The sequence below is a fragment of the Mastigoproctus giganteus genome, chromosome 4 (assembly GCF_048544385.1).
Source record: "Mastigoproctus giganteus isolate SK-2022 chromosome 4, ASM4854438v1, whole genome shotgun sequence".
NCBI classification, from domain to species: Eukaryota; Metazoa; Arthropoda; class Arachnida; order Uropygi; family Thelyphonidae; genus Mastigoproctus; species Mastigoproctus giganteus.
In genome coordinates this window covers 90969395-90996731 of record NC_143578.1, presented here as the reverse complement: position 1 = coordinate 90996731, position 27337 = coordinate 90969395, and the positions used below count along the sequence as shown (strand labels likewise).

Genomic DNA, 27337 nt, shown 5'->3' with positions numbered 1-27337 from the left:
CCAGGTCCCGATGGTATTTCTCCACTTGTTCTCAAAACCTGTGCTCCTGAACTTACTGCTGTTCTTTGCTGCCTTTTTTCACTTTCTTATTCCAAAGGTGTTTTTCCTTCTGCTCAGAAATTTGCTCATATCCAGCCAGTTCCTAAAAAGGGTAACAAATCCCTCCCATCCAATTATCGTCCCATTGCAATTACTTCTACTCTTTCTAAAGTAATGGAGAAATCAATTAACCACCAACTCTTAAACTACCTAGAAACCTTCCGTCTGATCAACAATCGCCAGTATGGATTCCATCAGTGTCGATACACTGATATTCTGGCTTATGTTACTCATTTTTGGATAAATTCAATGGAAAAGTTTAGTGAAACACAAGCAATTCCTCTTGACATCTCAAAGGCTTTTGTTCATGTTTGGCATAAATGTTTTCTAAACAAGCTTCCATCTTATGGTTTGCCAAATGTTTTTTTGTAATTGGTTATCCAGTTTTCTCTCCGATCGCTCACTGGTGGTGATGGTAGATGACTCTCTGTCTTCTAACTTCTCCACTAATGTCGATGTCCCCCAAGGTTCAGTTCTTTCCTCCACCCTTTTCTTCTTGTATATTAATGACCTTCTTCTATTGACCGGAAATCCTATCCATAGTTTGCCAATGATAGCACATTGCATTTCACTTTCCATTTTGAGAAACCTTGCCCTGCTCAATCAGCTTCAACTTCCTCAAAATCTGCTATCAATTCCTTAAATGCTGATCTCCAGGTAATTCTCCAGTGGGGCAAAGACAACTTAGTTGATTTCAATCCTTCTAAACTCAGTCTTATTTTATATCTCGCAAAAAGGATTCTTCTGCTCCTATGCTTATTTTTGGTGACACTCCGATTTCTAGGCAAAATGATATATCTCTTTTGGGGATTACCCTGACTTCTAATCTCTCTTGGCACAAACACATTACAAATATTGCTTCCTCTGCATCTAAAAAACTTAGTTTTCTCTTTCGCTCTCGGCGTTACTTTTCTTCCAAACAGCTGTTCACTCTGTGCAAATCGCAAATCCGCCCTACCATGGAATATTGTTCCCACATCTGGGTTGGTGCCCCCAAAACCTCTCTCAGGCTTCTTGATTCCGTTTAGAAGAGGGCAGTTATGTTAATTAATGATTCTTCTCTAACAGAGTCTCTCCACTCGCTGTCTCATAGACGTACTGTTTCTGCTGCACGCCTCTTCTACAGATAGTTCCATGGGCACTGTTCTTCTGAATTTTTTTTTTTTTTTTTGGTAGTTGTTGGCGCATAGGCTTCTGTGGCCATAATGCACCTCCAAAGGTTTTTGCAGTACTTTGATCCAAGCCCGAGGCGGGAATCGAACCCGCGACCTTTGGGTTGCCAGGCAGGCACTTTACCCACCCGGCTAGCCCGGCCGGCTTCTTCTGAATTGACTTCTATAATTCCCTCTCTCTCTTCAAAACAGTCCAAACACGTGCTGCCACCAGTCAACATCCATTTACTGTCTGACTTCAAACTCACAGAACCAACTTTTCATCTTCCTCATTTATTTATTCAACTGCCGTTTTCTGGAACAACCTTCCTTCATACGTATTACCCACCCGGCTAGCCCGGCCGGCTTCTTCTGAATTGACTTCTATAATTCCCTCTCTCTCTTCAAAACAGTCCAAACACGTGCTGCCACCAGTCAACATCCATTTACTGTCTGACTTCAAACTCACAGAACCAACTTTTCATCTTCCTCATTTATTTATTCAACTGCCGTTTTCTGGAACAACCTTCCTTCTTACGTATTTCCTGAAAATTACAGTCTACAGAAGTTCAAGTCCAGTGTCAACAAATATCTTCTTTTGTCTTCTCAACTTTTAACCCAAGCACAGTACTAAGTACTATAGGTTCTAATACCTCTCGTGTTTTGGGTTTACATAAAAAAAAAAAAAAAAAAAAAAAATGTAATGATTTTGGATGTGCTCAGAGCTGGTTTATGCCAGCTCTGAGCACATCCAAGATCATTGCCCTCAAGGTATCCATTTCTCTGTTTACCAAAAGGTTTCTACCATGGGTGGCAATGGTTAGCCCAAAGCCACCTAAGTGATATCCCCTGAATCATAAACGTTTTCCACAACCAGCTGGTTTATGCCAGCTCTGAGCACATCCAAGATCACCTCCCATGGTCCTTTGCTTTAAATGCTTTACTTTACTTTAAATTTTGAAAGATATCAATTTCTCTGGTTACCAAAAGGTTTCTGCCACGGGTGGCAATGGTTAGTCCAAAGCCACCTAAGTGGTATACTCTGAATCATAAACGTTTTCCACAACCAGCTGGTTTATGCCAATCTGAGCACATCCAAGATTATCTCTCATGATCCTTTGCATGATCACCTCTCCCGACTCCATTTTCTTTGTTATGAAATGGAAATGACATCATTTCCATGCCACAAAATCGTGACAAATTGATTTTACTACCTTCCAAAATTTAGTAGGTGCCGCCAAAGATGTTTACACATCAAAAATACACACACCTACCATTTCACCTATTCATTCCTTCCAATAGTTTGTCTAGTTCTTCCTTGAATTTATTTAAGCTATCAACTTCCCCAACAATAGATGGAAGTTTGTTCCAGCAATCAACCACCTGCTGGTTAAAGGAAAACTTCTGTACATCTCTTCTGCAACCATCCTTTCTCAATTTGAATTTGTGCCCTCTTGTGTGTGGTCTGAGTAAGAGGAAGAATCCCTTCAGCATTGAGCTTGCCTGATCCATTCATAGCCTTAAACACCTTAATCAGATCATCTTGCAGGTGCTTAGTCTCCAGATGCTCAAGTCTTTCTTGCTAAGAGCACCTCTTTGTTCTACTTTCCAATCTTGTTGCCTTTCTCTGTACTCATTCCAGCTGCTCCACATCTCAATTAACAAACCTTTTAAAGTTAAAAGAAATAAAAGACACAATAATACAAATTTGTTTTAAGGTGTTTATTGAAGTGTTATCACATTAATCAATGCTTAATACAGGTTGGCTACATTTCTGCAATTTGCAAAACTGAAGCCTTTCTTGGTAAGAATGCCACTTTGTGACGAATGCTCACTAATCCCATTGTCCTTCTTTGTACTCATTCCAGCAGCTCTGCATCCTTCCAAAAATGAGGCATCAAGACCTATATGCAGCAGTCAAGATGTGGCCTGACCATTGCCTTATATAATGCAATAATCAACTCCTTATCCCTGATAGCAAAATTCCTGTACATCATTAATGAAACCCAGTGAGCAATCTGTCTGCATTGCTCAGCGAGCTTCATATCTGACTGCACAATTATCCCCAGATCTTTTTTATTTTCCTGCCCTGAGTGGTACACACACAGTTGGTACATTACTTTGGGGTTAATGCTACCCATATGCAGTACTTTGCATTTATTAATGTTAAACTTCAATTGCCTTTTCTCAAACCTCTGCATAACTTTTCCAGATCCTGTTGCAGTAGCATACTGTCATTAACCACCCTGCCAACCTTTGTATCATCTACAAACTTGAATGTTAAGCCTGATATACCTTCATCAATATCATTGATAAATATAGAAAACAATGGACCCAACACCGAACCCTGGAGGACATCACTAATAACATTAGTCCACAAAGAGCAATGTAAGTTTATTAACACTGTTCTCCCACCCAACCATCCCTTTATCTGTAGCAGCAACTTGCCCTTAATGTCATACTGCTCCAATTTTTTTGTGCAACAGTATCAAAACTTTCCCGAAATCCAAGTATATATCAAAATTATTTTTTGCATCCAGTTCCTCTGTGACCATATCATAGTAGCCAGTCAAATTGGTCAAACATGATTTCTCCCCATCAAACCTATCCTGTGTCTAAAGGGTAATTGCAGTCTTGTCTAGATGATCCTGCATTACTTCTTTTACCAGTAACTCCATTATTTTCCCTGGAACAGAACTTAAACTAACAGATCTGTAATTACCTGCGTCACTCTTTGATCCCTCTTTGTGAATTAGGGATGCATTTACACATCTCCAGTCTGTGGGGACATCCTCTGGATCCAAGGCTGCTCTCATAATTATGGCTATATGTTTGTTTGCTTGCTTGCTTCCTTCACTGCTTTTCTTAATATAATTGAATAAATCCCATTCACCCTAGGTGCCTTTCTTATGTTTAACTTCAACAGTTTCTCTTCTGCTTTACTCTCAGTTATTACAAAATCATTTATCAAGCTCCATGTTAGAGCTTGATAAACTTCTGGCATCCCTAAAGAATTCCTTAGTGTGAGTGTAGATGCAAAATACTCATTCAGTTTGTCAGCAACCTGAGCAGGATCATCAACAGCCAAACCATTGATATCAAGTGGACCAATTTGATTCATCCCCTTCCTTCTAATCTTTACATAAGTAAAGAAGTCTTTGCTATTTTTCTTTGCATCCTTTGCCAACAATTTCTCGTAATCTGCCTTCTGCTGCCTGACCTCCTTTGTGACATGATTACAATAGTATGAACCAGAGCTATAATGCTCAATACATTCTACATTGATATCAATATTTGTAAAAGAATAAGAGAAGTTTACCTCAGTATGATACATAGAACACTTCTGTATGATAAAATCGTTTTGCATTTTTTTCATTAAATTAATTTTTTACTTAATTTTTAATTGCATTAAATTGATTTTTAATTGTGTTCATTTGATTTTTAATTATTGTTAATTATTTCTTACTGAAAAGTAAGATTTTTGATTTTTTTTAAATTGTTTTAATTTCTGGAGAGTAACATATGGAAGTGTTTTACGTATCATATTGAGGTGAACTCTTATTCTTTTACAAATAGTGATTTGATTACAAACTAGTTTATATCTACCATAGGCCTCTGTGGCGTCTGATAATTTATATGCGTCCCATGCAATTTTTTTTCTCTGCCATGAGTTTTTTCTAGGTTGGTATGAAAAGCCTAGTAGCTTCTGTGATTAATTCCTTGAATGCTTTCCATTTTGAATTTGCTGATGGTGGTACAATGGGACCAACTGATCATCATCAGTTGGTCCCATTGTATATAATTTAAAAACTGTGTGAGATCACTGTAGTCACTTTTATGAAAGCAAAAACCCCTCCCTTTACCTTTGATGGTAGTTACATCTTTAAGTAAATCTCAAATAAATACACTGTGATCACTGTCGCCTATTGGTTCTTTTATCTGCAGATTCTTAATGCATGAATAATCACTGCAAATAATCAAATCAAGAGTACTGCTTTTTTCTTTTTGCTTCTCTGACATTCTGCCTGCAGAAAACAGTCATCCAATAATTCCACAATAGTCTTGCTGGTCTGTGAGTGACCAACCCACAAGTTCCAGTCAATATCTGGAAAGTTAAAATCCCCCATTATAAAACTTTCTGATTTCCTGGCCCACTATTTCTGTATATAGCTGTTCATTTTATTCATCAGAGTCATTACTTTCATTTTGCTTTCCCAGTGCTTATGTCACACCAAACTGACTCAACATTGCACTGGTCAGCCATGTCAACTGGATGCACTGCCTTAGATTTTATGTGCTTCTTAACTAAGAACAAATCTCCCCCCCCCCTCGTGCCATTAAACAAAATACCAACAACAACAATACCCCTCTCCTCCTATCCTTTCTGTATACATTATACTCCCATGTATAAGAATATTCAAATTCTGCATCTCTTATATCTGAGTGACACCATGTCTCTGAAATCTCAACAATGCCTGAATTTGATGTCTTGACGAACACTTCAAATTCATTAAATTTATTTACTATACGCCTAGCATTGGTGTACATGCTAGGTATACACGAACCTATTCTTACTCTTAGTTACCCTAACACAGCCAATGTATTTGCATGTTTCATGATGACTCCCAGCAGTTGAAATCCTTAGCACCTTTCTTTCAAGGGTGCTGCTCATTCCAATAGAAGCAGTGCAAGAATCGCTTTCACTTCTGCCTGCAGCTGTTGTTAATCTATTAGTCTGCGTATCCCTCCAGGCTAGCATCCACCTAACACTGCCTTGATAGCATTAGCAAATATTCTTGCACTTTTCCTGTTTAAGTGTATCCTATCCCTGTAGAAGCAGTCTCCCCTGTTAACAAGTACAGACCAAGACCATGCTGAGAAAAATTCTACCCCATGAGCCTTGCACAATCTTTCTAGGCCGAATTGATTGATTGACAAGGCTTTCAAGTGTCTGGGCGAAATTGAAGACACTTGGGTTGCTCAAGCAGCATTAGAGGTAAAAAATTTTGCAATTAATTACTTCTAAGCTAGGAGGAAATGGCAGGAAAATTTTGAGCAAAGTATGCACATTAAATTTACTGATAAAATCAGTATCAGTAGAATTAAAAAAATCTCACATTATCAACTTTTTTATTTTTATTTTTAGAATCTAAAAGTTGGAGATAAATTTGATAGCTTTGCAAATTTTGATTCAAAGCTTAAGGAATATGAAAAAGCTGTGTTCAACACTTATTGGATATGAGATAGCAAAACATTAGCATTGGTAGTGGGATATGATGCAAGAAAGCAAGCTTATACAGCATCAGCCAAAAAAAAAAGGATAAACCCACATCCTATTCACCTTTCCATCTGCTCCAAAAAGTTTATTTGTCCAGTTCTTCCTTGAATTTATTTAAGTTATCAATTTCCACAATAACAGATGGGAGTTTGTTCCAACGATCAACCACCCACTGTCAAAAGGCAAATTATTGCACATCTATTCTACAACAGTCTTTCAAAGACTCAATCTCGTAGATTTCCAGATTCAGTTTACTACAAGCCAGTACCACAGGCTTGTAGTAAACTGAATTATTATTATTTACAAATTACATGCATTAAAGGAAGGAGCATTTGTCAAAAAATACTCAGAGGTAGACACTCACATTTAAACAAGGTATCCATGCAGGAATGTTTCTTAAATTAAGCAGCTATGGAAAATATTTAGAACTTCTCGAAATTAATACACAACTATGTTGTTCAGAAACTTTATTTCAAAAACACTGCCCTATCAATGGGGCAGTGTGTAAAAATTTTCTTAAAAAAATTAAAGTATTGTCTCAAGAAGCTTTGCAAGAGTGAGGAAATAAAAAAAATATATTGAAATGAAGGTCATACAAGAGACAGGATATCTAATTACATTAAAGGACTTATCAAATCTCAACAGGAAGTCATATTCTAAAAATATTTTCTGAATCTGTAAATATTTAAAAAAAAAATGTGTATAACTGTGATGCAAATATCTTATGCAATGAAAAAGAAAATTTGTTATGCTTCAATACACCAAAATGAAGAAAATATTCGATCCTTATCCCAAAATAATATTTGTTGATGGGACCTATTTTCTACATGAAAGCAGTGCAGCTACATATTTGATTATGGTAGAATATTCTAAGGAAATGGATATATAGTTGCTGCAAAAATTGGAGAATTTTATTAAATGAGAATGAGAAAACTATTGATTGGTTTATTAAACAGTTTAAAGAGTCCAATCCAAATGCTACAGAAATTAAAGTGATTATGTTAGACGAAGACAGTAAAGAAGATAATCATTCAAAATAAATTTTTAATAGAGAAGCAAGTCAAAAGAATGAGTCTGACAAACAAAGGATGTGAGTCAATTTTTAATAAATTTGGCCTATGCAATAGCAGAAGGCTCATATGAAAAAAAAAAAAAAAAAGAATATAAAAAATGGAAGCTTCCATCCCAAAAATTGTAATAGATTATTACAAAAAAAAATAGCATCCAATAAAGGATCTGTGGACCTTGTATCTCTCATTCAAAAAATCCATTTTAGACAAAACAAATAACAAGCTGGAAAATGTTAATCACAAACTCAAATCTGTGATTTTGAGATTTTCTAATTTTAAAAGAGTTTATTAAAAACTTTTTTGTATGCATGAATTCAACTAGAGTTAATAGGAACACAAGGAATGTGTTAACTTTCAAAACATGTTTACAAACTTGGTTTCTGATGGTTCTTCAGTGGACTCATATAAAAAAATTTTGATTATGCTAATTATGCATTTGAAAAAGTACAGCAACAAACAAAGCAGATGAAAGAGTGTAGAAAATATCCAAATGATTGAATATGATAAATGTCTTGCACCTACTTCAGAAGGCCTGTTGGAAGTAACAGCCAAATCCTGCTAGTGTTTATTCTGGACTTAAATGGGGTTACCATGTCAACATATTTTAAAATTTTGATTGATCTTGGACTTTTTCCTTTTTGACAAAAGTCTTTGTTTTAAAAAGATGGATAAAAAATTATTTTGAATCACACCATGCTTTTTTTAACATGGCAGAATAAAATATCAACAATAACCAGCTTAATGTAACCAGGACAGAAAGTACTTTAACTGAATGAAGAGCATTAACCAATCATCAAAAATTTTAAACGATGAATGATAAGTGTCTTAAGCTTTCAAAGCTATGTTCTGAACTTTCTTCTAGTATTTTTTCCAAATGATTCAACTTTATAAAAAATCTTGAAAAAATGGTCTAATTATAATGAAAAGGAGAACCAAGAACATCACTTGAACAGGATAATAATCAATACGATACTGCATATGTACTGGACATGGATGAAAATGATGAAACATCATTTGCCTCAAACAATGATATGCAAATACCTAACACTGAATGTGGTACTGGATGTGAGCATGATGATGAACGTGATACTGAACATGACAATGATATTAAACACCATGATGATTATGACCTTGGAATTGGAAACTATCATAATTATTGGTTTAGAAAGAAAAAGGTATAAAAAATTCATTTGATAAGTACATCGTTTGATATATATATATATATATATATATATATATATATTTTTTTTTTTTTTTTTTTTTGCTAATAGCATTTTGTGCAATTCTTTATTGTATTTTTATGTATTTAATTTATGTGACCTTTATGTAGAATTCTTGTGTTTCTATTTTTTCTGGCCAAATATATATTATCATTAAAACAAATTTTGTTCTTATTTAAAAATATAATACCAAATAAATATGGAAAATAAATCTTTAATTTAAAATAAAGCAGTGTTAAAAAAGCCAGTATTTGATTTGTAGTGAATTAATCAAATTTGCTACCTCTGTGCTTTTAACAACAATTTGTGATGCCCTCTACCAGCAGTGATTCACAATACAGCAACCCCCGTATAACACAGTACTTCTACAACACAGTTTCACTGTAACGCGATTGATAAATTGCGGCAATCCTTACACAACACGGTACTTATATAACACGGTTAGAGACTTCGATAAATCTCGCATAACAGGGTATTATTGATCTTTTGTGCGGGGGAAACCATGCTATTATGTTGGATGTAATTTTTCAACATTTTCACTCTTTTTGAATCCCCGCTGTTGACTCACTAGTCAAAAAAAAATATTGAGAACTCCATGTATTTTATTTTGTTGGAAAATCCCCGTGTTACGTTCTGTGCTATTGAACTTGTGGAAAAATTTGATTTCAAAGTTTTATTACTATTGGATAGCACACCAGGCCATCCAAAAGATTAAATCATCCAAAAGTTGAAGTTTTGTTCCTACCATCACAGTTGTACTAGATTAATACAATTTCTTCATTCAGCCATTAGATCAAGGCATTATATCCACCTTTAAAACTCATTCCATCAGAAAATCGTTGCAATGGATTTTGGAAAAAAAAAATTATTCCGAATCTATTGAAGTAATGGAGGCATGGAAACATTTCTCAATTGTGGACTGTACCAGAATCATAGCTTTATCGCTGAAAGAAATAAAACCGTCAGCGTTAAATGCCTGTGGAAAAATGTATAGCCAGAGTCAGTTCATTCAGAAAATATGGTCGAACCTGCAGAAAAGGGAATCGGTGCGATAGTAGAGCTATGTCGGTAGGAGGGGAATGTTTTGATGATATGACTACTGAAGCCTTCTTGGGTAGTGCAGTTGATAGAATCGCCCTTCTTCCCACACCGGTTGGAAAAGACCAGAGTTTGAATCCCATCAATGACGGGACGAATTTTTATGGGTCTTTTTCACAACGTGGCTGAGTTAGTTGGGTTCAGACGAGGGTAGCATGGTTTTTTCTGCAGGAATCTCGGGTTTTTCATCCAACAAAAGAGAAAATCGACCTGCAATTTATAGACAATGTACAGAGTAACGTGGCCTAAAAAAAAATTAAAGATATGATTTCTGAAGACGTTCAAGAATTACTGGTAGAAAAAGAGGCTGGTGAAGCGGATTTGGTGGAAATGGCATTGGAGGTAAAACGAAATGAATTCAGAGGATGATAATGCAGATGAAAATTCTAAACTTCCAAATTTTACACTAAAAAGCATACGGGAAGGCATAAAGTTAGTCCAGCAGTTAGAATCTTGTTTTTTGAATACAGATTCTTGAATGAAAGGAACCCAAAGTTCAAAAGGGAGCTTCAAAAAAATGCTTAGTTCTATAAGATGAAATTCACAAAGATTTATCAAGGAAACAAACCCAAATTACTGATTTTTTAAAGAGAGCAGAAGATACAAGAAATCTAGAATGATGTATTTTTGTTAGTTTTGTTAATGAAATACCGTATTTTTGTTAGCTTTTGGAACATAACTCCCCTTTTTGTACTTTTTCTTAATCCCGTATAACACGGTTTCACACAATACGACATTTTATAGGAACTTAACTACTGTGTTATACGAGGGTTATCTGTACTGGTTGCTGGCAACCATTCACTCTGCCACCGCCGGCAACAGAGTGAATCCCTATATTTTATACCCTACCCCTACAACTCCTAATTTATAGAGATGGCCACAGATTTTTGGAAAGTTTGTTAACCCCTGGTTTTGTCTAATTTCACATTGTTTGGCACCAACTTCTGAATTCTGTTTGATTTTTTTCATAATTGTGATCATCTGGTTAATGGTTGACATTTGGAGGGCCAATCTGTGTAAGGGTGATGCTACAAGAGCTTGTAAAATGCTGTGTAACATGCAGCATTTTACATGTTGGGATGTAACCAGTTTATTTCTATGCAGTAGTCTAGATAAGCATTTTGCACTTTGTGCTGGATAGCATTGATTTTGGCATGTGCAGGGAGAACACTGCGTGTAACATTCTGCCCACACATGCTGATGCATTTTTAAAACTAGACAAGTGGTCGACAAGCTTTCTCAACTGCGGAAGTGGGGTGCTACTGTATCAGTAGTTAATGTTTGATACTGAAAAATTTCCGTAGCCCAGTGGTCAGGAGCGGGAGTGCAGTAGCACACGCTCCTTGAGTAGACCGGGGTTCAAGCCCCTGACTGCTAAATACGATCGATCTGTCAACCCGCACTGCACCAGCGTGGCAGATTATGGTTCATTTCCCTCAATGTGAATTGTTGAGGAGGCTTCCGTCCTGCAGTGGGTTGATAATGGCTGCAGTTTATCTTTTTTTTTTTTTTTTTTTTACTGAAAAATTTTTTAAAAGTAACTCAATTTTTTTTATTTGTTTTTCTGCATGCTATTTATTTTGTTTTTATCTGGATATTATTTGAAGCAGTAAAATAAAAAATACATCAAACTGTAAAGGTATAGCCACTATTTTTTTAAATTATTTAAAGTTAAAGAATGTCAGAATTATTTAAAGTTAAAGAGTGTCACTGTTTGAAATTATATGAAGTTAGGACTATATTGTCTTTTGTGTGCTTTTTTTGGCTGGTAGGACTTTAACTGCCTTGTTAATGCAAAGGTCACAGTAGCCAGATTCAGAATTGAAACTATATGGGCAGCTAATACTTGTACATGTGCAACAGTGGGGGAGTTTTTTTTTTTTTTTCCTCTCTAGGAATAATTGATAATAAAGTGACCCTCCTCAGACATATTAAACAGTTGAGAACCAACAAACTTACCAACAACATTCTTTGCTTTTGAAATGACCACAAAGTAGTGATATTTGCTGAACTTACAGTAGGTATTAGTATAAAATCACGGTTCAGTATGTCCTCCATGATACTATACAGTAGTGGCTTCGCTTGTCACTCAGTTATAGCCTTAGATGCTAATGCACCATAAAACTCTAAAACAAACAAACAAACAAACTTGTCACTCATTTCAAGAGGTGTGGGTTTGAATTGCATCATAGACTGGAGTAATTTCCAAAGCCTCATCATTCGAGACATGGTTTCCTGATTTCAACCACAGAGGGTAGGGTTTTTCCCTCAGTGAGTTTTTTTTCTTTTTTTTTGTTTGGGTTTTCTGGCTTGTGCAACATGCGATACTTCAAGTTCTACTCCAAAATTTACATATTTTGGAGTAGAAGAAGGGTTTGGTGCTGAAGCACCAAAGAAAACTCTTCTACCCTGGCATGCTCACATTCCATTGTGTGACTTTCCCTGGGTAAAGTCAGCTACTCTGTCTACCGCGCCTCCGTAGCCAGGTGGGAAGGAGCAGCAGTGCGTAGCACACGCTTCTTGATTAGACTGGGGTTCGAGCCCGTCACCACCAAATACAGAGCATGCGGAAAGGTCAGAGAATGACCACCGCACCGGAGCAATATGGCCTTAGTTGCTAATGCTCCTAAAAAACCAAATAACAACAACTCTGTCTACCTGCAGCTCTATTAAGCACACCCAGCTGAACACTGACTTCTTGCCAGTTTACATAGATGATTTGAAGATGACATCCATACAAGATGACAATCATGTATAGGAGCTGCTTCTGTCTTTCCAGACCCTACTATATCTGAGCAGATTCTCCCTGAATCCAGCATATACACTACAGGGCTGTGTGCTATGTATTTAGCCTTGGATTACATAAGAACTTGCCGTTACTAAAGGTTCATTATATATTCTGATTCTTTGAGTGTATTACAGGCCTTATCTTTAAGATACAATTCTCATCCACTCTGTCTTACCTCCAGCAGAAGATATATTCTTTTTATGAACATAAATATGATATTTCTAGCCACACTGGGATTAGGGAAAATGATTTGGCTGACACTGCAGTCAAATCAATACTTTCCATTAATAATAATTTCTTGTCAATCCTCTATACAGACTACAGTCAAATAATAATCAGAAGGGTGCATCCCCAATGGCAGGACTCGTGGAATAGACAGACTACAAATAAATAGAAGGGCATCGAGATTGGTGAGGGGAACAAAGGAGTGCTTTTACCAAGAAAGGCTTAAGTTCTAAAAATTGCAGCATTTGGAGACTAGGCACCTGCGAGGTGATCTGATTGAGGTGTACAAGGCTTTGAATGGTTTGAGCAAGCTCAATGCTGATAGGATTCTTCCTCTTGTTCAGATTACACACTTGATGGGGCATAAATTCAAGTTGAGGAAAGACAATTGCAGAAAAGATGTGTGGAAATTTGCCTTTAGTCAGCAAGTAATTGATTGTTGGAACAAACTTCCATCTGACATTGTGGAATTTGATAGCTTAAATAAATTCAAGAAAGAACTGGACAAACTTTTGGATCAAATGGATAGGTGAATGAGAAGTGTTCTTTTTTTGGCTGATGATGTATAAGCTTGCTTTTTTGCATCATATGCCACTAATGCTAATGTTAATAAAGCCTGTAATTGAACTATGGCAGTCTAGTCTGTTCAGGAATCATAAAGAGGAAGTTGTTCTTGCTCAATTTCGCATAGGGCACAATCATCTGATGTATTCCTCTTTGCTTACAGTCGACGATCCTCCTATGTGCAACTCCTGTGATACCGTTTTATTTGTGGGACGCCGACCGGGCTAGCCGGGTGGGTAAAGTGCCTGCCTGGCAACCCAAAGGTCGCGGGTTCGAATCCCGCCTCGGGCTTGGATCAAAGTACTGCAAAAAACCTTGGGAGGTGCATTATGGCCACAGAAGCCGATGTGCCAACAACTACCAAAAAAAAAAAAATTGTGGGACATATTTTACTTGACTGTAGGAATTTTAATGATTTTTACCACTTTTATCCATTTGACCGAACCTTATACACTCAGATTTTATCCTACAATGACAATGTGTCAGCTGTTTTTAAATTTCTACAATTTATATAGAATAATTATTCTGTATACCTTATACTTACTTTTATACTTATTCAAATCCTATACTTACCTTATACTTATTCAAACGTTTTATGAGGTAACCTCCTTCAAAGGTTACCAGATTTTATTTATTTATTTTTTTAACATTTTATTACCTTGTCTTGACACATAATGGCCTTTATTACTAATGTGTCAAAAAATTCACAAACCATCTGTCCATCTAGCCTAAACATGTTTGTACAGACATAATATACAATGCTGTAGTATGGTAATATAGTAAGTTTCTGATGTGTCTAAAAACCAAAATGACAACAACAGCTGCTTCTTGACAAGTTGCTTCACTTTTGAAAAAATGGCTAATCTACTATTTATTTGAAAGATGGGATGCGATTATGACAACCTCTTTCAAGACTTTCTGATTCTCATCAGACATTTGAGGAAAATACTTATGGCAATGCAGTTTGTTTGAAAATAGTGCAATAACAGGGCAACTTATTGCAAAGACAGTTTTTGCTGCTGTGAGTGATGTATTCACTAGGTGGTTTCAATTCTGCTAGCACAACGAAAATGAATTATGCTTACAGGAGACACCACACAAAACAACAACTTGTCTGTTTTTGCAATATTTTTAGTCAGAAATACCAAGGGCTCATAGAAGCTATGTATGTCAATATGTAGCTTCAATGAAAAGAATTTTTTGAGATACTTTTTTGTTCATTGAAATTTATATGAAGAGAAAGAAAGTACTGAGAATGTTGCTAAGCATTGGATGGATGTACCAGTGGCATTTTCTCTTTTGTGATATTTATTTTTAAATATACACACAACTGAATCCATATGCAATTCATTTTGAGACTAGCAAAAAATGCAATGTAGTTTACCGCATCATGTTACATGCTGTGTTTCTTACACACCTGTCTAGTTTCACACAATATTCATGTGGAACACTCATGTAGCATTGCCTTGAAGCTTGTTGAACCTGGAATCCATTAATCGGTGAACTTTTGAATGTAAACATTCTCATATTCATTCAGCCTAAATCTAGCCACTGCGATTTTCCTCTTGATTGTCTAAAATCCATCATACCAAATTATTGATCATATGTGAGAATGGAGAAAACAAAGATGTAGTAGTTTTGGATCATTTAGGCTGAGTCAGCTCTCTGAAAGTCAGTCTACATGCCAAACAACAGTTAAATATTTTTTTAGATTGATGTCCAGATGTGAAAGTCAGCTCGCCATCAAGAGTTGCACGTAGAAATTTATAGCAGTACACAGGTTATGAAATATGTAATTGAATTTTATATTTGGACAGAGGTTATTAAATTGGTGGCACATTTAGCAAGGGGAAAATTTATACACTTTAGTTTGTGACTGTTGATATATATATAAGCTGAAGATAGTCATTAATGCATTAATTAGCTTCCAAAAAGAATTGGGATAATTATAATAGTGATAATGTGTTAGGTATTAGAGACAAGTTATATCTGCATACACTGAAAAAAGAAAAAAGATTGTTGTTATTGGAAAAAGGAACTAACATGGCTGCACACAGAAAGTATGACAGAGAGCGTGCTTAGATTGTTCCTGTTGTGATGGTACAGACAACAGTTTGATTCACTTAGATGAAATACAAAAATTGATGGGGAGAATGATGATGTGAAAGTGATGGAGTTGACTGGTGATGTCAGTAAAGTTAGTATAGTTTGTATTACCACCACGTGAATGGTAGCTGTAGTGTTGAGGTAAACCACATGAACATTTAACTTTGTTTTATTTAACCATGATGTTGGAGGTTAGTGAGTTATTTATTTTTTTTTTCCCATAGTTTTAGTGGGGGGATTTGGACTTGGAAGTCTTCTGAATACGAATAACTTTATAAGCTAATTTAATCTTGGATTCTGGCAGGTATAAAAGTTTGTTGAAATAACCAGATGAAGAGATCAGTGATGAAGTAACTAACCATATTAAATAGAATAATATAGAATTTTAAATGTGCAACTGAAAGTTATTCGGGTCCACTTGAATGAAAGACACCTAAATCAATCAAATTTAATACAAATGGTTCAAGTAACAGTTTTAAAGGTGTAGTAAAGTTATATTCTAATGTATTCATGTTTGCTTATTTTACTTAAAATTCTATACTGTTTGCTAAGGTAATGACAGAATAATCTTTCACATCTGTATTTTCGTGGAACTGGAAAGTGCATTGAAAGGATGCTTGGTTTTTGTACAGATGTGCTGAACAATTTAATCTTTGTCCTGTAGGAAGAGAATACAATGAATATTAAAGCTAACTATATTCAAAATAATTCGAAAGTAGAAATAAACCATTTATAAAGTCTGAGCCCATATATATTTAAGTCTCTAACTACAATTCTTTAGAAAAATTGATTGGTAATCAATTACTATTGTGTTTGAAAATTGTATCTGGTGCCAGTCATGAATGGCATTGCCATATGGTTAATAACCCACAAAAGTGGAAATACAGTTATTGTATTTTGACTTTCATAGATCATTAAATATTCAGATTTCCATTTTTAAATCTATGCATGCGACTTGTAATTGCTTACTTTCTGCACATTTATATGCTTCTCTTCGCTCTTTACTTGATTTCATATCCCCCATAGAATATTAATATATAGTAACTCCTCGACATGCTGATTGAAGTCTACTCCATATTGAACAGTCTTGCATATTTAGATATTTTAGTGCACTGTGTTCTTTGTTGTTTTTTTTTTTTATGTCCATATAGAAATGATATAATAGATATTGGATAAATTACTGCCTTCTGTTTTCATATTTTTATTATTCTGATTAGAGGATTATTGTACCATAAATGCATCTAGATTATAAAACTCATTACTTTAGTTTCTTTGATCATGCTATTTACCTTTTTTGTTTCAGTGTGAAGCCAGTCTATGGAGCAGGGCATCCCTTACGCATAGATTCCATGTAAGTTATATTGCATCATTTTTATACATTTTAAATTACTTTATTTAGTTTGTTTTTACTTTAATTTTGCTAACTCATAAATTTTACGTAGATAGAAATATTAATGTTAGTATTATTAAAATGTCTACCAGACCTTAGTTTCAAGCAAAACCCTTTGTGAAGTACCAGCTACAACTGCAGCCCTTGGCTAATTTTTTTTTATTTAAGTGATGAAAAATTTCAGTTGGAAAAATGCAACATAGACAATTTAACAAAAAAATTGCTTTTCCAAAAATTGTACGAGCATTAATTAATTGATTGGAAAAGTGGTTTTTTTACTAGTCTGCTGAATCTTTATACTCTATAAAGATTCATGAGTATGCATATTATAGAAACAGCATGAGCTAATGGACCTCTGTACTTTGTGGAAATAACAAAACTGGCAACAATATTGCTATTACCTTGAGCAAGTGCCTTTTGGAAATCTCTGGGATCTCTGTGTGTTCATCACTGCTTGATAGTTGTGAACAGACTACTTGAACATTAATGCAGGTTAAATATACACAAGTATGCTCTTGTTCCTAAAGATTACACTTTACATTAGGATAGTCCATTGTCACTGGGCCAGAAATGTACAGAAGTGATTCGAGGAACATTCAAAGGACTTTAACTGACCAATATTGTTATTCAGTAATAGCATGTAATAGTAATAGCTATTAATTAAGGGCGCCTCCGTAGCCAGGTGGGAAGGAGCAGCAGTACGTAGCACACGCTTCTTGATTAGACCGGGGTTCGAGCCCGTCACCACCAAATACGGAGGATGCGGAAAGGTCATTCAGGGAATGACCACCGCGCATATCCCGGAGCAATATGGCCTTAGTTGCTAATGCTCCTAAAAACCAAAAAAAATATAGCTATTAATTAAAACATTTAGTGACACATTGGCATTGCTTGGTTGACTTTGCTATATCATTATTGTTATCAGCATTAAGCAACATTATAGCGTAATTATAAACACAATAAGCTACATTGATATATATATAAATGAAGCATGGCAAGGTATTGCCATGACCACAGTAAACTTTGGTGCTGCACTGCTGTGACCAGAATAACCAGAGTATGCATCTCTGTGTTCAAGCCCATCTTTTTGAGGATGCTTTCATTCCTCCAATGCTGGTATCTAAAATTTGGCTCTCCAAGGCTTTGGCTTACATTCAAGTTAGAGATGCCAGTTATCCACAGATGGACATATATATTGCTAATATTTTGAATAAGTGATATTACTAAAATTGGAATCAGTATGTTTTATCATAACAAAGCAGTGTATGGGGAAAAAAAAGACTTTTAATTAAACACTTAGTGAAGTCATGTACTAAAGTCCAAATATCTGGCCATGTTTGCTTTACATAGTATAATAGTAAATGAATGCAGACAGTTAATAATTTTAAAATTATATGCACTTCTGTGTTCAACCTTGACTGCAAACTTTGGCTATTGTCGTTGGAGGTACAAGTTACCAAAGCATCCTCAGTGACTGATATTGAATTCAGACATGCATACAATTTTCAAATTTCAGTTGTAAGTTGGATAAATGCAGATTGTTTTCTAGGTGTTAACCCCTACAATGATTGACACGAGTCTGACAAATCCATTAATTTATATTTTTCTTTGCCCATTACTCATTTTATGCATGATTTTGTTGGTAATCTGGCACCTTTTCTACCCATTCTGGTTTTTCTTTGTTAATGTCAATTAGGAAATATTTGAAACTTTTTATCTGTGAGATCCTGCTTAGACAGCAACATTAGGTAAAAGTGAAAGAGTTGTCTGTTGCAATTTCTTGTATTAGATTTTAAATGGTGTAATTTTCTGATTCTATTCTCACTTTAGCAGTAGAAATGTTAATAATATATCTGTGAATACACCAAAATGATTTGTATTAAATGATTGCATGGAATAGCATCACTATTGTGAGTATAAAGGCACACCACAAATTAATGTTTATGTTACTACCTGTAGGCATTGGACCACCCTGATCATAAGCAGGAAATAAAACTTAAAAAGCTAAAAATCTGTAACAAATTGATATTATTCATGGCAAATAAGCAAGCTTATATAGCATCAAAAAAAAAAAATAAAAAACTGTCTACATCACTTGTACACCCCTTTAATAATTTGTTTAGTTCCTCCTTGAATTTATTCTAACTACCCACTTCCAAAAGGAAGTTTGTTCCAACAGTCAACTACCCACTCAACTACTGAAGGCAAATTTCTGTACATCTACGAGGGGTTTCTGAAAAGAAAGGTAACACATTTTTTCTCTCGATGATGTTTAATAATACAAAGTTGAAATTACACACCAAGAAATAAGTGAACATGCACTACTTCTCCACAAAGTTTCCAGTTTTATTGATGCACTTGTCCCAACAATGGATCGGTTTATCAATACCAGTACTGAAGAAGTCCATGCCCACATGCAGTAACCAACATCGCACCGCTTGATGAACTTCCTCATCCATGGTCAAATGCTTTCCTGAAAGGTGTTTTTTTCAGAGGACTGAACAAATGGAAGTCTGAAGGCGCTAAGTCTAGGCTGTAGTGGGGATGTGACAGAGTTTTCCAACGATTATGGTGCAACCACTCACGAGTGGTGTGGGCAGTGTGTGGAGTTGCATTGCCGTGCAACAAAATAATGGCACTTGTCAGGAGTCCTGGTCATTTGCTTCTAATGTTGGCTTTCAGTTTTTCCAATGTTGCACAGTAAAGCTGTGCATTGATTGTTCCTCCCTTCGGCAAGAAATCCACCAACAGAACACCTAGGCAATCCCAGAACACTGTGTCCATGACTTTTCGGACACTGGAAACAGCTTTGAATTTTTTTTGCACAGGAGATTGTGGATGTTTCCAGGTCATGGAGTCTTGTTTGCTCTCTGGGGTAAAGTGATGAACCCACGTTTTGTCTGCTGTGACTATGCAAGTGAGAAAATCCTCTCCTTCGTTGCCGTATCGCAACAGGTTCTCCAGACATATTCCCATTCATTTTGCTTTGTCCTACTCTGATAACTGTCGGGGCACCCAGCAGCAGCACACCTTTCGAAAGCCAAGGACATCATGAACAATTTCGTGAACAGTCTACTTACTCATGTTCACTGTTTGTGCAATTTCACATAGTTTCACTCACCTGTTTTCAAGAACGGTGCCCTTAATGCGCAAAATGTTGTCTTCTGTCTTGCTCGATGAAGGCCTGCCCATGTGATGTTGATCTTCAATGTCAACACGGCCCGCTTTAAATTCACTACACCAAAAACACACCTGCTTCTTTGTCATCACCTTTTCGCCATACACAGCAACCAGTTCACGGTGAATGTCACTTGGTGAAGGCCCTTTTGCTTGCAAAAAGCGAATAACTTCATGAACACCTGTTTTGGACCACACTCGCACGGTAGCTGCCATTTTGCAACTGGAATCTGCTGTGAGTCGACAGTACCGCAATACTACACTGGCGGTCTTTTTGAATGTTATTAATGAGTCCATCTGTCCTGCATTTCATCTAATTCCCTTTCACCATTATTAAGAAAAAAAATGTGTTACCTTACTTTTCGGAAACCCCTCGTATAATATGACCATTCTTCCTTGGTTTAAATTTGTGCTCCCTGCATGTTGTTCAAACAAGAGGAAGGATGCCATCAGTACTTAGCTTACTCAATCCATTCAAAGCTTTGAACACCTCGACTAACCCACCCTCCAATCTCGTTGCCCATCTCAGAACCTGTTCCAATGGATTCACATCCTAAAATGAGGCTTGCAGTGCTTGCATCTCATTGTATAAGGCAAACCATTGCCTTATATAATGGGATAAGCACTTCCTTGTCCCTGCTGGGGGACAAAACCCCCACAAGGTGTCCTAGCTGTCCATCAGCATCTCAGAGAATTTCATATCTGACTACACAATTATGATCAGGTCTTTTTCATTCTCCACTACCTGTGGTGCCATACAGTTGCTGTGCTATTCTGGGATTACTGCTACCTATATGCAATATCTTGCATTTGTCAATGTTAAACTTCATTTGCCACCTCTCGGCCCTAGTGACTATTCTGCTAAGTTTATGCAGGAACAGCCTGAACACCAGCAAATACTTGTATTGTTGCAATCATACAAGTATGATTGTGGCATCCTACTATTCAACAAATGACTACAATCAAAGAGGTAATTAGGCTATTGGCTTGGATTTCGCTAACCTCTTCCAACCCCAGGATGTTTTCACGTAACACATCTTTCGTGCGTACAAAGTACACGCTGTTTTTTTTTATACAAACTAAGATATACTGTTCAAAGCTTAGACCTAAAAGGATGTCACTTGCAGCACTATGGCCACAGATGCTTATGCACCTAATAAATCCCCAAACAAACAAACAAAAGGATGTCACACGAATGGATGAAACTCATGGCAGAGAAGAAAAATGCATGTGCTGCATATAACTTAGCAGGTGATACAGAAGCCAATGGTAGATATAAACTAAGATATAACGGTAGATATAAATAGTCTGCAATCAAGTCACAAAGAAGAATAGGCAAGCTAAGGCAGATTATGAGAAGTCTTTGGAAAAGGATGCAAGGAAAAATATCAAATACTTCTTTATTGATAGTAGAAGGAAGGGGAATGAATCACGTTGGTCCACTTGATGTGTCAGTGGTTTAACTGTTGATAATCCTGCTCAAGTTGCTGACAAACTGAATAGGTATTTTGCATCTATATTCACATATGAGGAATTCTTAAGGGGATGCCAGAAGTTTATGAAATTCCAACAGGGAGCTAAATGATTTTGTGTTGACTGAGAGGAAAGTGGAAGATAAATTGTTGAAGCTAAACATAAAAAAAGCACCTGGGTTGAATGAGATCTATCCAGTCATATTAAGGGAGGCAGCAGAGGAGTTAAGCAAACCCTTATCCATAATTATGAGAGCATATTTGGATTCAAGGGTAGTCCCTAGGTACCAGAGATATTTGTGAGTGTATCTCCAGTTCAAAAATGGATCAAAAGGTGAAACGAGTAATTGTAGACCTGTAAGCTTAACTTCTGTTCCAGGGAAAATGTTGGAGTCACTAGTTAAAGAATTAATGCAGGATCATCTAGACAGGAGTGCAGGTATATTGTAGTCACAGCATGGGTTTGTTAAGGGGCAGCCTTGTCTGACCAATTTGATTGGATACTATGATGCAGTAACAAAGTAACCGAGTGCAAAAAATGATTTTAATATCATATACTTGCATTTCAGGAAAGCTTTTGATACCATTGCATCTAAAAGACAGCTTTAGAAACTGTAGATACTGTTTTGGATAAAGGGATGGTTGAGTGGGAGAAGACAGAGTGGTTATCAATAGACCCTGCTCTTTGTGGACTAATGTTATTAGTGGAATGCCCCAGGGTTCAGGGCTGGGCCCATTGTTGTTTTTATATATTGATGGAGGTACATCAAGCGTACATCAATGATACTGATGGAGGTACATCAAGCGTAATCTAAGTTTGCAGATGATACAAAGATTAGCAGGATGGCTAACAACAGTAATCAAGGTATGTTACTGCAATAAGATCTAGAAAAATTGGATGATTGACTTGAAATGGCAATTGAAGGATAACATTGACAATTGCAAGGTACTGCATAAGGGCAGCAGTAATTCGAATTTAACATACCAGTTGTGTGGTACTAAACTTTGGAGAGTGGAGAATGAAAAAGATGGGGTAATTGTGTAGTCAGATTAAATTTCTCCTAGCAGTGCAAACAGGCTGCCAGGACAGCTCATGAGGTTTTATCAATGATATACAGGAATTTTGCTAGCACAGATAAGGAAATGATTTTCCCATTGTATAAGACAGTGGTTAGGCTGCTTCTTGACTATACTGGTCTGGAGACCTCATTTTAGGAAGGATGAGGTGCAGAGAATGGTATCACAATTGGCAAAAAATAGGTTAGAGAATAGGTACCTGCTAGGTGATCTGATTGAGGTGTTCAAGGCCTTAAATGGATTGAGCAAGTTCAATGCTAATTGTAATCTTCCTCTTGCTCAGAGTATACACATGGGCCATCATAAATTGAAATTGAGGAAGGTTGGTTGCAGGAGATGTGGGAAGTTTGCTTTCAGTCAGTATGTAGTTGATTGTTGAAACAAACTTCTCTCTGTTGTTGTGAAAGTGGTTAGTTTAAATAAATTCAAGGAAGAACTAGACAGATATTTTTTTTTTTTTTTGATGCTTTATAAGCTTGCTTTCTTGCATCATTTGCAACTTCTAATATGTTGTTAACTTTAACTTTTAATTTTTGTTTGCCAAGAAGCCATTTCAGATAAACCACAATCTTTTATCTATAAACTCTCCTTTTTTATTCTTTTATATAACAGTTATTCAAATAAAAAATGCAAAAGTTATGTTAAAACAGTGTTAAAAACTATTTTAAGTTTAAATGTATAGCTGCATTTTTTTAATCACATAATAAACAAATATTTCAGTTTTAATCATTATGTTATATTCACTTCAAGTGCCAAACCATTGTTTTTTACTCAATAATTGTTTTTTTTTTTTTTTTTTTGCTTTCATCATTTTCACCTCTTCATTTGATGAGAAGCAACATTTTCTGTGCTTTTTTTTTTGTTTTAGTTGCCTGAAGACATTAAATCACTTGGCTCAATGTCTGTTAACTGCAGAGAGTGTAGTAACGCTTCATTTTATTTGAATTTTATGTATCATTATTCTGTGTAGAATGAGCAGGCTATGTGGGGATAGGTCATAAATCAAGAGGTCATAATTGATTATAGCCAGTAATCAAAATAACTGATTATGCAAATCATTTCACTGTTAAATTGAAAACAAAAATTAAAAAAAAAAACACTGGAGTGATATATAGGAAGAGGGAAAGATTTCCAAGTGGCATTGCAAGATTTCAGCTTCAGTTTTGATAACATCAGTCTGAATCCCTCCACTTTTTATTTAATTTTCAGTTTCATGATTAAATGATATGCATAAATAATCAATTATTAATCATTTGATTGTGCCAATTGTTAGTGGGTATTGGCACAAAATGTTTTTGTGGAGGGGGAGTTCAAAGTCCCCTCCAAGAAAATTATTTTATATTGATGTAAAAACTTCCAATATAGATCCAGTGATTTTTTTTTTTTTTTTTTTTTACATAGAATCCATTCCATTCAATAACCTCAGTTTTACAAAGAACATCATTTACCATATTTTACATCTAAAACCTTTTAGTTTTTTTTTTTTTTTTTTACAGGTATTGACAAGTTTGGTCACCAACCAACCAAAGTTTATGGGTGCACCACTGTATGCAAATATTTTTGAGCATTATTGCAGAACTTGATACTGAAACTGAACTTTTTAGCTACCCCTTTAGAGGTGACATAACACCACCTTTCCTGCATAAGCTTTTCTGCAGCATTACAACATAGTTTGCTTATCTAGGTTACAGAGGACTTTCAATACTTTAATGCAGATTTTGAATTTATTTATCCATTTATAAATTTAACTCAGACTGCTATTATTCTATGGCTTATTGTCAGTTTTTTTCTTCAATACTCAAATATGCAAATTGCATCTCAGTTTAAATGTAATGGCTGTGGCAGAGCCTCTTATTTTGTACACTGTCTGCTTGAGGATAACTTCAGTGGTTAGAGCCGTACATGCATTCGATGTTACCAGTTGATTAAATAAATAGCATATCACAAGTGTTTTATTTTTTATCTACTGCCATAATTTTTTTTGGATTTTGTTTTCTTTTGGGTCTCTCTCTCTCTCTCTCTTTTTTTTTTTTTTTTGACTAATGCATTTATTAAATTTATTTTAAATAAGAAAATGTGATTTATGAAAATAACTGAGCAATACTTGAGGTTTCTTCCTCTTACTACCTACTTCCTTTACTTTATGCACCACAAATTGCACTTAAGAATATAATCAGGTGTTTTCATATTCATTTAGCATTTATATTTAATTGATGTTAAACATAAGGTTAGATCTTCATCTTCAAACTGTAAAATGTAATGAGAGTTGTAGATGGCAAGAAAATATGAGTAGGCATAGATATGAAATATCATTAATTTGTATTTCATTAAAGTTGAGAGTAAGTATTTTAATGTTTGAATTATATTAAGGAGTGTTGAATAGTTCACTTGATTATATCTTTTCTTAAATACTTCAGCTTTTGTAGAACTGATACCATTTCAATTGATTATTAAATTATGTTGCATAAGCTAAAAATGTAGTTTTCTCATGTTTGAAAATTGTATTCTGAAGAGTTTCTGCTAATTACAATCATTGTGTAATGTATTAATATTATTTTTTTCTGCTTTATTGCAGTTATCATAACTGCTTTATTGTAGTTATGGTGATTATACACAAGTGTGAATTTAGGGCACTGAAAAGCAGTATAATTTTTTTATATCTATAGCTTTTTTGTATCTTTTCTGCAAGTTTGTTTTTGGTTTACAGCCCATCAACTCCAAAGAAAGACTTATCTAGGCCAAAACATAGGAGGACCACATCATCAAGTTCCTTTCAAGATTTCCAAGAAAGTATAGAAGATGCTTGGGATATTGGAGATGATGATTTTTATGTTGTTTCAGGTTAGCATTTATAAATATTTATAAATGAGAAGCTAAATGAATCTCTCCTTTTCAGGAAAATAATGTAGTATTATTTTATAAATAAGTGAGCTAAATGAATCTCTTCTTTTCAGGAAAAGAATGGCTAGCATTTCAGGTTACACACTGCTATAATAGTAACCTTAAATTTTAGATTAGGTAGTCTTATGTGGTAATAACAGCTTATGTGCACTAATGCATGAATTTTAACAGTATCTGGTTGAATGCTGCAGAAAAGCAAGATGGATATTTTATAATTCCAATTTGTAGCTGTTAATTATAATGTGTTTGAAGGTAAACAATTCCACAACCCTTATACAGTGTATCCCCACTTATAATTGGTTCACTTTATGATGGACTCTCCATTCGCTGTACGATATGTGGTAAGCTGCAGTTATTGTGATCCTGTTTGCGAATTGAATTTTATTTCTATTAAATGGCAATCCTGAAAAAACAAAAATAGGAGGAATTCTAAATGATACGTTAAAATTCGAAGAATCTTTTCTACAGGTTAGCAAAATAAAAATAAATTCATGCTTACATACATAGCTTAATTACTATTGTAATATGTACATGCTAATTGATATTTCTGTTCACTGACTTTTTTTTTTGTTGTAAAATTTAAAAAGTAAAAAGATAAGCAATCAATAACGAAGAACATGCCATGCACAAATTGCGGAGTAACAAGTTTAAGAAAATTAAAAAATAGGAATGAAGAGAAGCTTTTGAAAATTTATTTATGTTTTTTGTGTGAATACAGAGGAAGGGGAAACATAAAAACCTACAGAATTCCAGCTATCAGTACTATCACAAATGCAATAAGATCGAGTTTATAATTAGATTGAACTAACAGAAAAGCCCAATAAACCTGAAACTGTAGGACTGGCTTTCCTGATAGCAAAGTGGCCAGAAACAACTGAACAAGACAACACACATGCACTGCAAAAATGTAACACACACACACACACACACACACACACACACACACACACACACACACACACACACACACACACACACACACACACACACACACACTCTTCTGGCCTTTTACAGAGTTCTGTATCATCACAATGTTCCATGGCAGAGTTAAACTGGCATTCAGGAGCCATCCTATATAAGGTATTATACATGTCTATTCTTTGTAGTCTCATTGCTGAAGTAATCAGTATCTGCTTTAGTTAACTTACTTGGAAAACTGCAATAAAAAGCTAAAGAGAGAGGGAAGACTGGACCTACCTCCTTCTAAAATTTTGTATGGCTCTTTTCAAGCATAGAAGAAATCGTCTGGACTCTGCTCCCACTCCTGCAGTTCCACCAGCTCCAGAGTAGACCACCTTTGCTTGAACCCTGTTCTGATCTCTCAGACTGAACTTCAACTTTGTGCTAACCGTTCGGGGTTGAATCTTTTGCTGATGCCACTGTGCTGGCATGTGATTTCTCCACGCAGGCTCCTCCTTATGCCTGCACTCTCCTCTTTAGAGCAGGGGTGCCTTCCTCTGTGATCTTCTGGTGCTCACTCCTGTCTATCACCTATCGTGTATTGTTGCTGTCCTCACTCACCTGTCTTTGGGTGCTCTCCCACTAGTGGCCTTTGATTTCCTACTTGCCTGAGGGACCCATCCTTGTGGTCCCTACTTTTTCTCAATCCTTCCTCATTCCTTCCCATTTCCCCAACTTCTTTTCCTGAGTCCTCTCCCTCCTTTCTAGGCAGGAGGGGTTCACCCCAACAGGCTTCCCTCTACTAACCTGGCTCGGCTCCT

At 35.7% G+C, this 27337-nt stretch overlaps 1 protein-coding gene across 1 annotated transcript in view; it reads left to right on the top strand.

Annotated features, from left to right (window-relative positions):
* The window catches only part of Tbc1d22 (TBC1 domain family member 22), a 122885-nt gene that overhangs the window by 19187 nt on the left and 76361 nt on the right, over positions 1-27337 (top strand). The window contains exons 3-4 of the mRNA XM_090371674.1: positions 16903-16950; positions 25423-25556. Coding sequence (XP_090227800.1) covers positions 16903-16950; positions 25423-25556 — 182 coding nt within the window. The remainder of the gene's footprint in view (positions 1-16902; positions 16951-25422; positions 25557-27337) is intronic.